This window comes from Amphiura filiformis, chromosome 8, assembly GCF_039555335.1.
Source record: "Amphiura filiformis chromosome 8, Afil_fr2py, whole genome shotgun sequence".
In the NCBI taxonomy this organism is placed as follows: domain Eukaryota; kingdom Metazoa; phylum Echinodermata; class Ophiuroidea; order Amphilepidida; family Amphiuridae; genus Amphiura; species Amphiura filiformis.
The window spans coordinates 65,379,033-65,394,207 of NC_092635.1; the positions used below are offsets into that span (position 1 = coordinate 65,379,033).

General features: G+C 36.7%; 1 protein-coding gene across 1 annotated transcript in view; it reads left to right on the forward strand.

The window, feature by feature from the left end:
• LOC140159365 (exostosin-like 3) overlaps positions 1-15,175 on the forward strand; it is a 141,369-nt gene that overhangs the window by 76,577 nt on the left and 49,617 nt on the right. Inside the window, 2 exon segments of the mRNA XM_072182813.1 lie at positions 5,639-8,832; positions 8,835-9,269. Of these exon segments, the coding sequence (XP_072038914.1) occupies positions 7,090-8,832; positions 8,835-9,269 (2,178 nt within the window). The 5' untranslated portion in view covers positions 5,639-7,089.

A 15,175-nucleotide genomic window follows, 5' to 3' on the forward strand; every position in this document is an offset into this window, starting at 1 on the left:
CCAGCATTGTGGAAAAGGATATTGGCACACACAATTCCACATGGGTTAAAAAGTTCTCTATCATACATTGTATACAATGTACAATGCTTAAATTGTGTTTGTTAATGCGAAATCTCAATCAGTAAGGATATAATTCTTAGAACTATTTTTCAGTCATTGCACCTTCAGATCTTGTGGCCTCAACTGACCTCAATAAACATGATAGCAGCCTTAGGTGTTGTAATCTCTCTGTTCCCTTAAATTGGAAATGGTAAAACCAGATAGGGATACAGCCTATTTAATTGCAATGATAGAACTGCAGAGATCAGGTGGTGGCGCAATGCATTCTCTAAATTCAGTAAATTTCCTTTGTCAGCCGTGTAATTGAATGGGATTAATTTGAACCATTAGAACGCTTAAAATATCACAAACAAGTAGGCCTATGTTAATAAATAATATTAATACAAGCTAAAACCGTCGGGGTTCGATAATGAACCCCACAAAACTAACCTTCAAATGAATTAAATACAGTAAAATTTGATTATTACTGGGTGAGAGTCGCCAAAATTCGCCGTGTTGATTAGGCTTCGATCACTCAGTGTGTAAATTAAACGGCGCGTACCCACGACAACTGCAAAATTCAGACCGATTTACTTCAGTCTTCCGATTGTATGGAAAGTGCCATACGACTGAGCAGTTCTGCCTTCTCTCTCTATCATGTCATCCGCCGCCTGAGCACTCAACAGAATCAGCTTCATTGAACGCACCTCCCGTTTCTAAGTAATAACACAGACACCTTCAGGAAATTACTCTAAAATTTCAGCTATATTCAATATTATGGGAAAGAAAGGCAACCTTAGTCTGTCCCTTTTATACACACACCTGAGGGTGCATCATTATTAATAGATAAACCAGGGCTAAGAACAGTGGGTAATAATACAACCTTGGCTCAGTCTGATGGCTGTCGTCATTGTCGCCATTGTCGGGCGTTACACGAGATTGTGCTCTTAAACTTGCTGCTGGCTTGTTAATCTTATTAAGATCGGAAAGTCTTACAAGATGGTGTGAAATATAAGTGGCATCAAAAACAAGAATTGTGCACATTGTGCTATTGTGTTTAACATCCACACTACCTCTGCGGAAGATTTTGGAAATATCTTCCACAGGGGGAGTATGAATTTTAAATGGAATGAACACATTATAGGCAGCTTCATTTGAATCTCATACACCCCTCGAAAAAGATTCAACATGAATCTTCCACAGAGGGAGGGTGTTTGTCAAATGGAGCTGCTTATGTGTTCATTCCATTTAAAATTCATACTCCCCTTGTGGAAGATGATTCCAAAATCTTCCACAGGGGAAGTGTGGAATTTAAATGGAATAGCACATTGATTGGCTGGTAGAAACCTTGGCCTTAATAGATATATTAAACAGTATTCTTAAGTTCTATCACTGGTTCTATGGCTGGGTATGAAATTATACAAAACATGATTGTTAGGTGTTAGAACCACTTGTTTTGAACAATTTGTAGCAATCAATCAAATCAGCTTCAATGGTTAAGTCAATAGCTTGCCAATTCAAATTGTAAATTCACAATAAGGCCAAAAAAAAAATTGTTTGTTTGTCCATAGAGGCTTATGAAAAAGTTGGGTCGGTAGGTCGGATTTTTTTTTTTTTTTTAACTTGAAGACTGGTATTAACTCAAAACACACAGCACTTTACTGGTTTAACTCTTGAGATGGTTCTGCGTGTTATACTGTTCATTTTCTTTACATTTTCTTTCTTTAAATTTATACTAACCACTGTTTTATACGATGTCCCATCGATGCCAAAAAAAAAAAATCAAAAAAAAAAAAAACAAAAAAAAAAAAAAAAAAAAAAAAAGACACGGTCGGGACCAGGGTACACGGTCGATCGGACATGGACAAACAAACAATTTTTTTTTGTGGGCCTAATGCTAGTCTATAATTAGATCTTTATTAAAGCTAACTAATTGAGTTCTCCGCTATTAATTGCCAATAACTTCATGGGCTCTGTTCCGTTTCCAACTGAAAAAATCAATGTTAAATTAAGTTATTGTACAGGTGTAGTAAGACTATACTTCTGGAGATATTGAAGATTAGGAATAGGGAAAGAAAATGAAATTAGTAACAAATTGTTAATTAGATTTGGCTAATGATTGAAGTAGTTAGGTATAGATCAGCTCTCTCTTTATGGTAGAATTATACATTAATGTGTGTGGGTGTTTTTGTATGTTATAAATGCTGACATTTTGGCACATATTTATATTTATGATATTAGCTTTACTGATGACAGCTACATTTTGAGTTAACCACATGAGATGATAAATCTGGATTAATGCGATTTATATGAACTTATGTTATCCATCCTAACAAGTTCAAGTAGGATCTAATTGGAATCTGAGATGAAATCATGTGATGTATGTGTAGGCCCTACTTATCGTAATTTGAGTTACACATAATGTATGGCACACACTAATTCCATAAGTGGCACCCCATTTAATCCAGATCTGTTTAATTTATATCAAAATGGATCTGACAAAATCTGTGTGAACATAGAAAATATAAATTGGATAATTTACCTTCCAGTTAGCGTACCCTTCACCTAATATAACCTTAACATTCGTGCATAATATTACATTGGAAAGGGGGGCCACCTGTTTGCGCAAACTCCTGTGGACTTAAAAAGAACAGTAGTTATACTAGGCATGAAGATTCAATATTCCAAAATTGCATCAATTGCAGTTTTTTTTCTTAACATTCATTTAAAGGCCTAATTGTCAGATTTGTATCAATGTTAGATCAGCTGCATCATTATTGCAATCTAATTTTTGCACTTTTTGCATACTTAAAGACCCATTCAGTGATCCTAGCGCAAGTGTAAAAAAATAAAATTGTTTATAAATTGCTTATAAGTGAAGGATCAGTCATTCCTACTGTCATTTGGTATTTTTGAAGTGAAAAATGAAGAAAACAGCAGTATTGATGAAGTTGAAGCCGCATTCAAATACATGTAGCTAATTTATATGTGTTTTAATTACAGATTACATGTAACGTAAATGCATAATTTTGTCTTAAATACATGGCTTTCGGCTGAACCACTAGCAGGCTATGTTAGCACATCTATGACAATGACAAAGGTATCAAAATCTGAATTATGATGATTTTTATGATCGTCCGGATGAGCAAATCACTGAATGGGCCTTTACATTTAAGTCATACAAATCTGCAAGTAGAATGTCTGTGCTTCCTGACTAGTTTAAATCATGTCAAACTAAAGTTAGGCCAAATAAAAAAATAAACATGTTTCACATCCCCTCCCGCTTCCTTTTTTGAGGTTTCTTCAATTATATTTTTATTTTTTGAAATTCAGTTATAAGTAAGAGATGCTTTCTATAGCCTTGCTAATATACAATAAACACCTTTGGAAGGTTTTGTGATAATAAGAGGGGTCTATCTCTCAGAACAACAAATAAAAAGAGGCCTCCTCCTTTTTCCAAGCATTATTTGGAACGCTAAAACAGCTCTAATTATGGGTATGTACACCGATTTTGCGATGTTTTTTTTATTTTACTTGGCCTTATATATGAGCTGATGCAGTCCAACTCATATTGTAGGTCTTTGAGTTAGTACTTTAAAATTAGATTTAGAAAAAAAAATGCTTGAGCTGGCAGGCCTAAAATGCTGAGATTTTAAATTTGGTGAAATTGCCAAATGAAATCTCTTTTGAGTTACGCTACTCACATACATCTTTCAATGTTCTGATTTGTGAACTTAGCCTCCGGGTACTAATATTATAGAAATTACCAGACGGGGACTCGTTCTCCATGTTTGTCTCATTTTTGTTTGTTCCGTTGTTGGTATACTATGGTGGTCTCTTCATAAATCTATTTGATTGTGATTAAAAATAATTTGCAATATCTGAATGTAGGCCTATATGAAATTGATTTGTGTTTAACAAACACAGAAACATAAAAAAATAAATATCAACTACCACAAGGTTGTTATTAGCAATTCATAATTTCAGGCTTGAGTGCAATTCAGATGATCACATAATACAGGATGTACTTATTTGACCCACTAGGCACATTGGGCTGTTCCAGTTGATAGCCACACTACCCCTGTGGAAGATTTGGAAATATCTTCCACAGGGGAAATACATCTATGTTTTTCAAATGTAACTGGGCAGGGTTAATCATTTTGAAACCCATAAAACACCCCTGTATTAGGCCAAGGAAAGTCGATTTTGAGTTTCCCGTCACCCGCCCTCACTTCATTTTCTGACCCTCACTTGAATTCATTATTGTGATTTTCCAAAAAATACCAATAAAAACTGGTTATATTTGCAAAAAAAATATGAATATCTCTTTATTTTTTGTGGAAAAATCAAAATCAAAACATACAATTCGATGTCAACCTTGCAGACTCTTTGTAATATACTTTTGAATCACATTTGGGCTAAACATCCATCTTCAAGTGAGTGAGCTGCAAATAACAACACATTTGACATGCGTGTTGGTCATATAATGAAAGGCAGACAAATAATGAATAATGAATAATGAAAAAGTTACCTCACTTGTTTTCAAAAATTATGTGACGAGAAACTCAAAATTGACTGTTAGGGGCCTTTAATATGGCTTTACCTATATCTTCCACAACTGGAGTGAGTATTTCAAATGAAAGTTACCCAATTCTATACAAAATTCATAATCCCCCTGTGGATGATATTTCCAAAATCTTCCACAGGGGGAGTCTGGATTTTAAATGGAATAGCCCATTTAGATATGGAGTGAACTAGAACCACCTTTGAAATTAAGATTGTAGTTATTTTGCCCATGACTGGGCACCTAATCAATTGACCATGTCAACTATTGTCTACGCTACCTACTATTACTGAAATTGAGCGATTAAAGTGGAGAAGTCATTTCCACCTGTGCGTCCGTCCGTGGTGGTTACACTATGGACCACAATGGCCTCATCCCAATGGCATAGTTCAATAACCTCAATTAAACACTCATAGTGCAAAATTTAACCTCAAGTTGCAGGGTATGAGTTTTTGTACCCAAATTGTCTAAGGTCATTCAATGAATGTACAAATGCATTGGGGTTAAAGAACTGTGCCTTGATAGATGAGCATGTTGTGGATCCTAGTATTAGATGCTTGGTTGATTGGTTGGCAAGTTACATAGTGTGGGAGACATTTCCTGCATTGGATCACTTGTGGCATATAACATCCTGAGCACAGGGTCCAGCAGTTGGTAGGTAAAACTTGTAATGGATTGGGATTATGAATTGTGTTTGTTTATTTATTTCATTGAATGTACTTTCAGTTAAATCTGAACAGTGTAGGGCTATAATACATGCACTACCATATAGTCTGCTTGCAAGTTTATTTTCACTTGTTGAAAATCCAATTTTTTTCTAATCTTGCAGATTTATTCTATTTATACCAGCACTTAACAAGTTGACTTGTGTCTAGTGTTGCTACAGCAAGTCATAGGCAAAGTGAATGCTTGTTAAGCATATTTCTACAGTATGCCATCCATACTAGATGTTTTTGTTGTAACATAGATACATTTTACGCACCACCCTTGGATATTTTTGTAACCCAGATTCTTTTTGTGTTTGTTAATTTTCAGACTGGTTCGTCCTTAAAGTCCGTCCGTGAAAATTCAATACTCGATGCACCGACGGAGCAGGAACAAAATTAAGGCAAGCTAACAGCGAGCATTGATTGCGACGCCTCAGCTTCCCTCGCAACTGAGAGGACACAGTTTAATTTTGTACACATTGAGGATAGCTCAGTCTCCAGAGTGACAAGACGGATTGCATACGACTCAAAATGTCAACATTTACAGCTGATTTATTTGTCTATTCATGCCACATGTCATAGCGCTATGGATATTGATGCTACACACACTATTGATGCAGGAGCAATGGTTTAGAGTACAGAGCAAGATTTCATCGGAAAAACTGGTTTAGAGAGGCATTTTAATATCTCCGAGCAGTTTAATTTTCTGTGCAATCTTACCTTCAGCGCCCTGGGTGTAGTCGAGATAGAATTGTATGGACATAGCGGTGAGGGATAACAAAAAAACAACCCTCTTTGCAATATAATTCACCTAATATGTTCACACATGCAAAGTGAGAGTTTTTTTTATACTGTGGCACCATTGTGTTTAATAACATCGCCAGGGCATGAATAGCTGTGCAACGTGGGACCAACTCAATGTATGAGGAGTCGCATAAATGATGCAGACTGTTTTTATACTTGTACGGGAAAGTTCCGTTCAGAGATTTCTGCGCGGGCATTTGATCAGCATTTGTGTCGCGAAATGGCAAAAGTAGACCGTTGTGGTTTTTGACAGCTTCTCATCGTAAGAAGCGCGTCAAGTGTGGGCAACGAGTGTTTGTAATTCCCCGTAGGGCGAGGAATATGTGTGTGGTGAATTACAGAATAAATCTGCTGCTAAGATGATGGATCTTCCCTCTGTGTGTCGTGATCACACTTATTCATATTTGCATCACGCCGTGAAAGGAGATAAAAACCCGCAAATCCACATGATCAAGCGGTAACATTTCCTCTCCTCATTTTGAAGTGAAATCAGCTGCTCGCAAAGTTTATTCAAGGAATGATCAATGAGGGCAGGTGAAGAACTGTCTGAGTAGCGGGTAGTTTGTACGAGAGCCCTTACGGGAGAAAAAAAATCGGCAGTTTTGTTGAAGATGAAGGAGGCTTAGGAACGCACATCATTAGGTGCTGTATTTAAAGTCAGCTACTAAAACGGTCGACGTTCTGCAGAATGATTGAGGAGTAAATGCAACATATGCTATTACCCGCAGGCAATTACGTGAATGAGTGAGATTTCCCCCAATATGTGAATTTGTTGGATTGCATGCAACCAGTTTGTCTTATTTTTTGCCAAAATATTTGAAGTGATTATTTTAAGCAGAATTTACCACTTCAAACTGAATCAACTCAGATGCGATGCAACTCTGTGCGAGATTCTAATACTGCCAACTATTGAATATTTATATATATAAATGATGAATATTTATATATAGTTGATGAATATTTATGTGATGTCTAATGTTGAGATTATCGTCATACCCTGCTAGGATTCCCATGACTATGATGGAGTACCCGATGAAGAAAGAGTATGTGCCTCCCCACGCAAACCGACAAAACGGCAATATGACGTTCTATCGTTGGCTGTTTCGGAGCGGTCATTTGCCACGCCTCATCATCTCGCTGCTGGTCATTTTAATCGTCATACCGCTAATAACGCACTACTATCTTAGCAAAGCGGAGGTTGCGGCACCGGGTAAAAGTTCACAGCTCTCGTTGTCGGCAATACAATCCATGAAACCGCTGGAGATTAAAACGCATTTGGAAGAGCTCTACCGCATCAAAGAGTCGGTGTTGACAGAACTTCGTGAGATTGAAGAGAAGCGAAAGTCTATGCAGAGTCAGTTGAATCAATATACAAAGCAAATTGAACGTGTGCAAATGGAAATAAGTACTTCTAATGGGGATTTGGAGAGGGTGAAATCGCAAATTGCGCAGAAAGTCAAGGAGCAGGAGGAAGTTGTGGAGAGGAGTCAGAGGCATATATCGGCACCAAAGCAAATCTTACCAAATTTGGAGGACAATTTTGATATTGCGCCACCACAGTCTAGTGCACGGTGTCGACAGCATAACTGTTTTGATTACTCAAGATGTTCGTTAACGTCCCATTTTCCTGTTTATGTTTATAACACACAGGAGGCGTCATTGACTAGTGCAAAAATAGATTCTTTTGTAAGAACTAGTGTTCTAAGTGTGCTCAGTACAAATCCTTATGTGACCTTTGACCCCAATATTGCTTGCGTGTACCTGGTGATCATCGGTGATACAGAGGATCATGGAAGGACAACAAATAGTATCGAATTAGAATCCCAGTTGCACAAATTGCCTTTGTGGAAAGGAGATGGACGCAATCATGTGTTACTGAATCTTGCGCGGAATGTATCCGCCAGAAATACGCTAGAGCATATCAACACAGGTCGGGCAATGATAGTTCAGACTGGGTTCTCCGAATCTCAGTTTCGACCGGGGTTTGATATCATTTCACCGATGCTCCTGGGTAAAGAGTCCGGGTTTATTGTGAAACAGGTGCCACTGCAGATACCTGCAAGAAGACAATATTTTATCTCATTCCAAGGGGTCATAGGTCATTCATCAGGAAAAACGATTGATTACGTCGATGAGAACAATCCACCTCTAAGTCGGCGGCTGAAAGCCGATTTGAGAAGAACTAGTAGGACAGACTCCTCAAATGATTTTATTTTAGAAGAATTAGAAAAATTAAAACATCTCGAAGATGATAAAGTTTATATAGAATTATCATGTAAAAAGGCGCACGTTGATGCGCAAGCAGTGGATGCGTCAGAGTGGAACCTTTGTTTAAATGCGCAAAGTCGCAGAACTATTTTAAAAGAATCTACCTATACTTTAATAGTCGCTCCCGATGATCATATTGTATCGTCAACAACTGTTTATACACGCCTCTATGAGGCATTGCAAACTGGTGCTATCCCTGTAATATTAGGCGAACATATACAACTCCCATTTGGGGAATTCATCGATTGGGCCAAAGTCGTCGTGACGTTACCCAAAGCACGGGTGACCGAAATGTACTTTTACCTAAAAACTATCCAGGATACAGATCTTCTTGCAATGAGAAGGCAAGGGTGGTTTATATGGACAACCTATCTGTCATCTAGTAAGTCTGTTTTAGATGGTATTCTTGCCACATTAAGAACACGTCTGTCCATTCCAGCCAGTATTGTATGCGTGACGAACCGTCGCCGAGTATATTCCACAACGAATCCCCTCCAAAGACACTCAAAGTGGAACACATGTTGCCAGAATCGGATGACGTCCTGCCACCTGCTGAACTGCCTTTCCCGTCCCCAAAGTACCTTCGCAACTTCACGTCTCTTTCCGTTTCAGGTGGCAGCATCTGGAATAATCCTCCAGGACCTTTTCACCTTTACCCTTTCACCCCGTTTGACCCTATTCTACCGTCCGATGCCAAGTTTACAGGGTCCGGTTTGGGTTTTCGGCCGATTGGCGGCGGTGCAGGGGGTGCTGGCAAGGAGTTTCAGGAGTCCATTGGTGGAAATGTGCCTGGAGAACAATTCACTATTGTTATGCTAACGTATGAGAGAGAAACAGTACTGCTTACGTCTTTGCAAAGACTCATGGGTTTGCCGTATTTAAATAAGGTAAGATATGGAAAATATATGTTACAGTTGTATACTTGTATTTTGTCTTATCATAAAATAGGTTAGCAGAAGGTAGATATATTGGCAGGTAGTGCTTAGGGGGTTAAATTTAATCAAAAGTGGATAATGTTGTTCATGTTTTAGTAGACATGTACAATACTTGCAAAGTGTTTGACACAAAGTGTGTGACTGCTAGAAAAAATATCATACTTATTTGGTATGGCATTATTATATAAGAGAAATCTCTGCAGCTCACCAAATGACAAGGTTTAATTAAAAACTGAGACTAGGTCTACTAATCTCAGAGTTAAGAGCAACAGTGATCCGCAATATGTTATTGCTTTCCCGTCGGCAAGGAATCAAGTTTGCATTATTAATATTCAGAAATAGCCAAATTATGAAGGGAAAAAAGACCTGTCAATGTGAACTTGATGTCATTGAACATGCAGTTGACATTTGAGAGGTATTACTGAGTAGAATGACTTCTGAATTATACATCTCAAGATGGATCATATATCCTTGTCAGACATTATGAATACATATTTGTGACTCCACCAAGCAAAATGAGCTGTTTGTTGAGCAAAATCAAAATTCAGTTTTTGACTTCATTAAATGTGCAATTTTCAAAGATTTATTCCGATGAAAACTCCATCAAAATTGGATTTACGCCAATTTTACGGTTCATAGTGTTGCTCAGAACAGTAAAATGCAAAGAAGGTTGAACACTATTGGCTTTATCTTAAAATCAATATTACTATTATTAGCAACAAACGACTCATTCAAGCCGGGCACACTTGATTTCAGTGGATGCAATATTTCTCCATGCAGATAATTTGCAGACCTTGAGAGCTTACAGGGGGCAGCTTTCCTATGCACCCCACAATTTATATAAATGTATGTGTGAGCAGATTTGTCAGCAAATTCCAGTCCATTTTGCAGCCATGTCCTTTAATTGAAAAGTCCCACAGATCACCAAAAATCCACTTACCCAAAACTTGACTGGTCAGAAATCAATTTCAGACAGCATTTTGAGTCATATTTTGATCCAAAAATCGTTTTTTTAAACAGCATGGTTAATATTTTTGTACAATGCACCTCAAAATATTGGAATAATATTAGTAATAACTGTCAGGAAAGCTAGTTTCCGTTCATTTAAAAGCCAAAATGATGAACTAAAGTGAAAGAAACCCTACTGGCTATTTTGGCAATTAACTTGGCGTTCTATGGGGACTTACTGTATGAATATTATCATTATGGGATCATTTCTCTGTTGACCAGATGATCACAACAGCTTTGGCTGATTCCATTTAGGTGTATAAGTTGGGACATGTATAAACATTATAAATATGCAAAGAAATTAGGTTTGAAATGAAAATGAACCAATTATAAGATCATACATTATGGCTTTTATAATGAGACAGGTACCTTTTGCAAAACTGCTGCAGTTATAATGTCAAAAAGACAAATATTTGTAAGGGCACATGACACTCTTATCAAAGTAGCTTCAAGGGATGTTTTAGAAAGCAATATTATCACAGAATATTTTGCACCTGAGCTATTGTATCGGGTATCCAACTGGTAACACATAGTAAAAGATACAGGGAATTATTTTGCACCACAGTTTTAACTGTTTTGTTTAAAACGATGTTACAAAGCAAATGTATTTTGTGTAATCATAGACCGACTTGTGTTGAATTATAGAGTCTGGTAAATGTAACACTAAAAACCACAGAATTAGAGAAGGAGAACCGGAACTCCCTATACCGCCACATACAATGTCGGGCTTGCTTGACAACGATTACTTTGAACGCATTCTGAGGGGAACAGAAACCCACCAGTTTTTGCTCCATGCCTGTATCAAGATGGCAGTCGAGTCCTGGTTCTCCTTCTCTAATTCTGTGATTAATAGCTAAATATACTGTGAATTGTATAATTGTGTAAAAAGTACAACCACCTCTATTCTAATAAGATGCAGGAGTAACTGCATGTGTAATGTATAACTTAACATAAAATGAAGAAGATAAAAGAAATATAGGTTTGTCTAGAAAAACGAGGTGGTGTAGGTTTCTCAAATACCGAGGAATATGATGATGCATGTGTGAATGATACATTCAGGTACTATATCAAGAAACATATCGAATGAATCACACAATGAATATTATATTTGACTGTCTTGTTTTCCAATCACTTTAGGGAACAAACCAAAAGATCGATGACGTCCTATAAACGAAACTAGTTCGTTTAGGGGGAGGGGGTAAAAATGCTCGATTACGTTTGTACAAAAACATCGGTCTGAGACTCTGAAGAATGTGTCATTATTATTATTATGTCAAAATTATCAACATTTCATTATTACGTTTCTGGCAGGGAGGGAGGGGGTCGGCTGAGAAACGAAACTAGTTACGTTTATAGGACGTCATCGATCTTTTGGTTTGTTCCCTTAAAAAGCAAGTATGTCTCAATGGGCTATTCCAGAAAAAAGATGCACACCCCCTATAGAGGAGTTTGGATTTCCGGACGATTTGATCAGTTGTGATTGCTGGAAATCCACACTTTCAAAGTGTCTAAATATGAAAAAATTCAGCAAAAAATAGTTCACAATCAAAAATCCTGAATTTGAGGGACTCATTTTGGACAATTCTGTGATTTTTTTGATACATTTTATTACATTTCCAAGCTTTTTCTATAGTAACATTGACAACTGAGAGGAAGCAAACCTGGAAATCCAGACAATTCTTTTATTGAAAACTTGTTCCTCTATAGGTGGTGTGCAATTATTTTCTGGACTAGCCCAATATACCATGTTTTATAATAATATGCTCAAGTAGATGTATGGGTAGGAATAATCAAGAATATGTTATATTTTATTTCTTCAATATATAATTAGAAGTGATGTTTTAATGTCATGTAAAATAATTAAAATTTTCAAGTAGACACACAGGTAGACAGAATCATGTGAAGAATATATTTTTATTTTATTTCTTCACTAGATTAAAAATTAAGTTAAGTGATATCTTAAGGTTATACGATGTATTGTTGGTTGAAGCAGCAGAAATAAAAGTAGTTCACAGCATCTTACGAATCTTACGAATGGTAGTGAGCTTGAGCAAAAATTGCAGTGCTCAATTCATAGCGAGCGTGTAGAAGAATTCAAATATCCCAGATATACTTTTGTAGGTCCTGTGGTTCTTGCGTTATGTTGTAAAGAGGGCTGAAACAAAAACACTTTTGTAAAACGTACATAACTCATTAACAACAATAACGCAAGTTTTCAAAGTATATGATTTGTAGAATGAACTTTTGCAAAACACCAAAGTGTTATTTTTCAATAATATATTGATTCAGATAATGAAAATCGACTTTTTTGGCTGCTTCGACCAACAATACCTCATATACCCTTAATGCAATTCATATTAATTATTATGCTGAAGTAGATATTTTACAGGTATAGACATAATCATAATTGTGAAGAAAATGTGTTTTCTAATTAGAGGTTAATAACTGTGCATTTGTTATTTGGAGGGCATTGTGAAAAATCTAAACATTTTGCCTTTGGAACAAAACCAAGGAATATGGTGAGGGGGAGGGATATTCCAATGTCCAAAGAAAAATGTTTAGATTTTTCACAATGCCCGATATATCACCGATGCAAAGTTGTTAACCTCATTCATAACCATCACTTTCACTTTACAAAATAGCACACAATTTTGTAAAAATAAAACAATTTTTACATTTTACCTTTCCAAAAAGCGAACTGGCTAAAACAGGATGACCAATAACCAAAGTGCGAATAATAATCTGTGCAAATATGATAGCGCGCAATCAAAATACGGCAGCCAGCGCGCGCACAGTTTGTTTGACGCACAACATGGCGTACGCAGAGGTTACTAATATTTATGCTAGAACTTTTACGCATTTTACTGTCAATTGTGAGATATTAATGACCTCGATTTGCGTTCCCGTTTTTACAAATAATCATATGATTGGATCACACCCATCGCGTATATTCATGAGGTTATGAATATTTCTTTACTCAATATTGTTATTATTGTATAAGCCAATATTTTTGCGGTTCTAGATTTCTTTAGCTTAGTAATTGAGCTTTATTCAGCGAGCACAATGGTGGGATGTTGTATTCACTGGCCTATGTCAAACCGTGAAAATACGCAAAAATAAAACCACAGCGAAAGTTTTGGCTTTTACCGTAATTAGAACTAAGTGATGAATTAATATCATGTATGTATGATAATATAAGCTCAAGTAGATATATTACAAGCGTGTTTGAGCTAGATATATGTGACGTGTCATGTCAAAAGGAGACACTTTTGGGCAGGTTATCAATTTTGAGGTTTTTACATATCTTAAAAATAGAGATATTTTGCTCCACAACGCCGTTTTTCCCAATGAAATCGGACATTCCTAAGCGAAGATGTTGAGTTTGTAAGTTATGGTATTATAAAATTGGAAATTGAGATATCGGGCTTTAACAATTTTATTGACAATGTTGAGAGTAGGAATTAGCTTGAAAAATATCTCAAAAAATACAAAATGCCAGTTATATTCCCGTCTGAAACTATCAGACAATATTTTGAACATTAATAACATCACAAATTCATAACAAACCCGAATTGTGAAAAAATCACCCCGGGCAGATTTTTGGCTATTTCTCCATTTACGATCCTGCCCAAAAGTGTCTCCTTTTGACATGACACGTCACATATTATCATGAACACACACACACGGATGCATTAAACAAGTCTACAGTTGTTTGTCACCTCCTCCAAAGTATTCTTGAAGAGAACATTGTCTCGTGAATTATAAATGATGTTTGTCAGTAACTGGGTATTCACCAGGGTTTGAAGGAGTGCTACGGTTTCACCTAAGCCATAAATAATCTGCTCTCATTATCGCATGCGATGCTGCACTATTCCGTAAGGAGAATGAAGTGCTAGAGTTGTAGCAGCTTCAACCCCCTCATTGGCCCTCAAGTAATTTAAAGAAATAATTTGGTCGGTTCAAATTATTAGCAGTGTAATATCAACTTTTTTATTTAAAAAAAACCCATTTGAAAGATTGGTGTGTGTATTTTCACGTAATGTTGAAGGAATTTTGTAACCAAATATGGTGTGTTGTGGCATGGGGAGTGAATCACACCTGAAGTTGGCAGCTTCAACCCCCTCAAGTAATTTAACCCCCTGAGCACTACCTGCCGATCTAACATTGCCTCTGATTGGTCAATTACATGATATCTTTACTTTAATCACCAATCAGAATGGAGCTTTGCAAATAATTCACCCCAATTTTTTGTGTGGTGAAATTATTCTAACAATGTTGCTGATTGGTCCAATTGATAATGAAAACTTCTTTTTGGCCAATCGGCAGCTAGTTCTCATGGGGTGAAACTTGTGTAACTTGAAGTAACAGTGTAATATCAACTTTTGTGTTTCAAAAACTCATTTGAAGATTGGCGTGTGTATTTTCACGTAATGTTGAATAAATTTGTGACCACATAAATATATGGTATGTACATACACTAGGATCCACAACATGCGCATCTATCAAGGCACAATTCTTTAACCCCAATACATTTGCACATTCATTGAATGACCTTGGAAAATTTGGGTACAGAATCTTCATACTCTGAAATTTGAGGTCAAATTTTGCACTGTGATTGTTTAATTGAGGTTGTTGAACTATGCCACTGGAATGAGGCCATTGTGGTCCATAGTGATAGTGGCATGGGGATTGAATCACACCTGAAGTTGGCTGCAGGATCTTACATTTTAGTTGATGCAACTGTGCAGCATATGCAGTATCCAACATACAGGAATGGATATGTCTGTGTGTTGATTTTCACTGTGAAATGTGGACACACTCATGAATAAAAGTTTGGTAACAGAGGATGT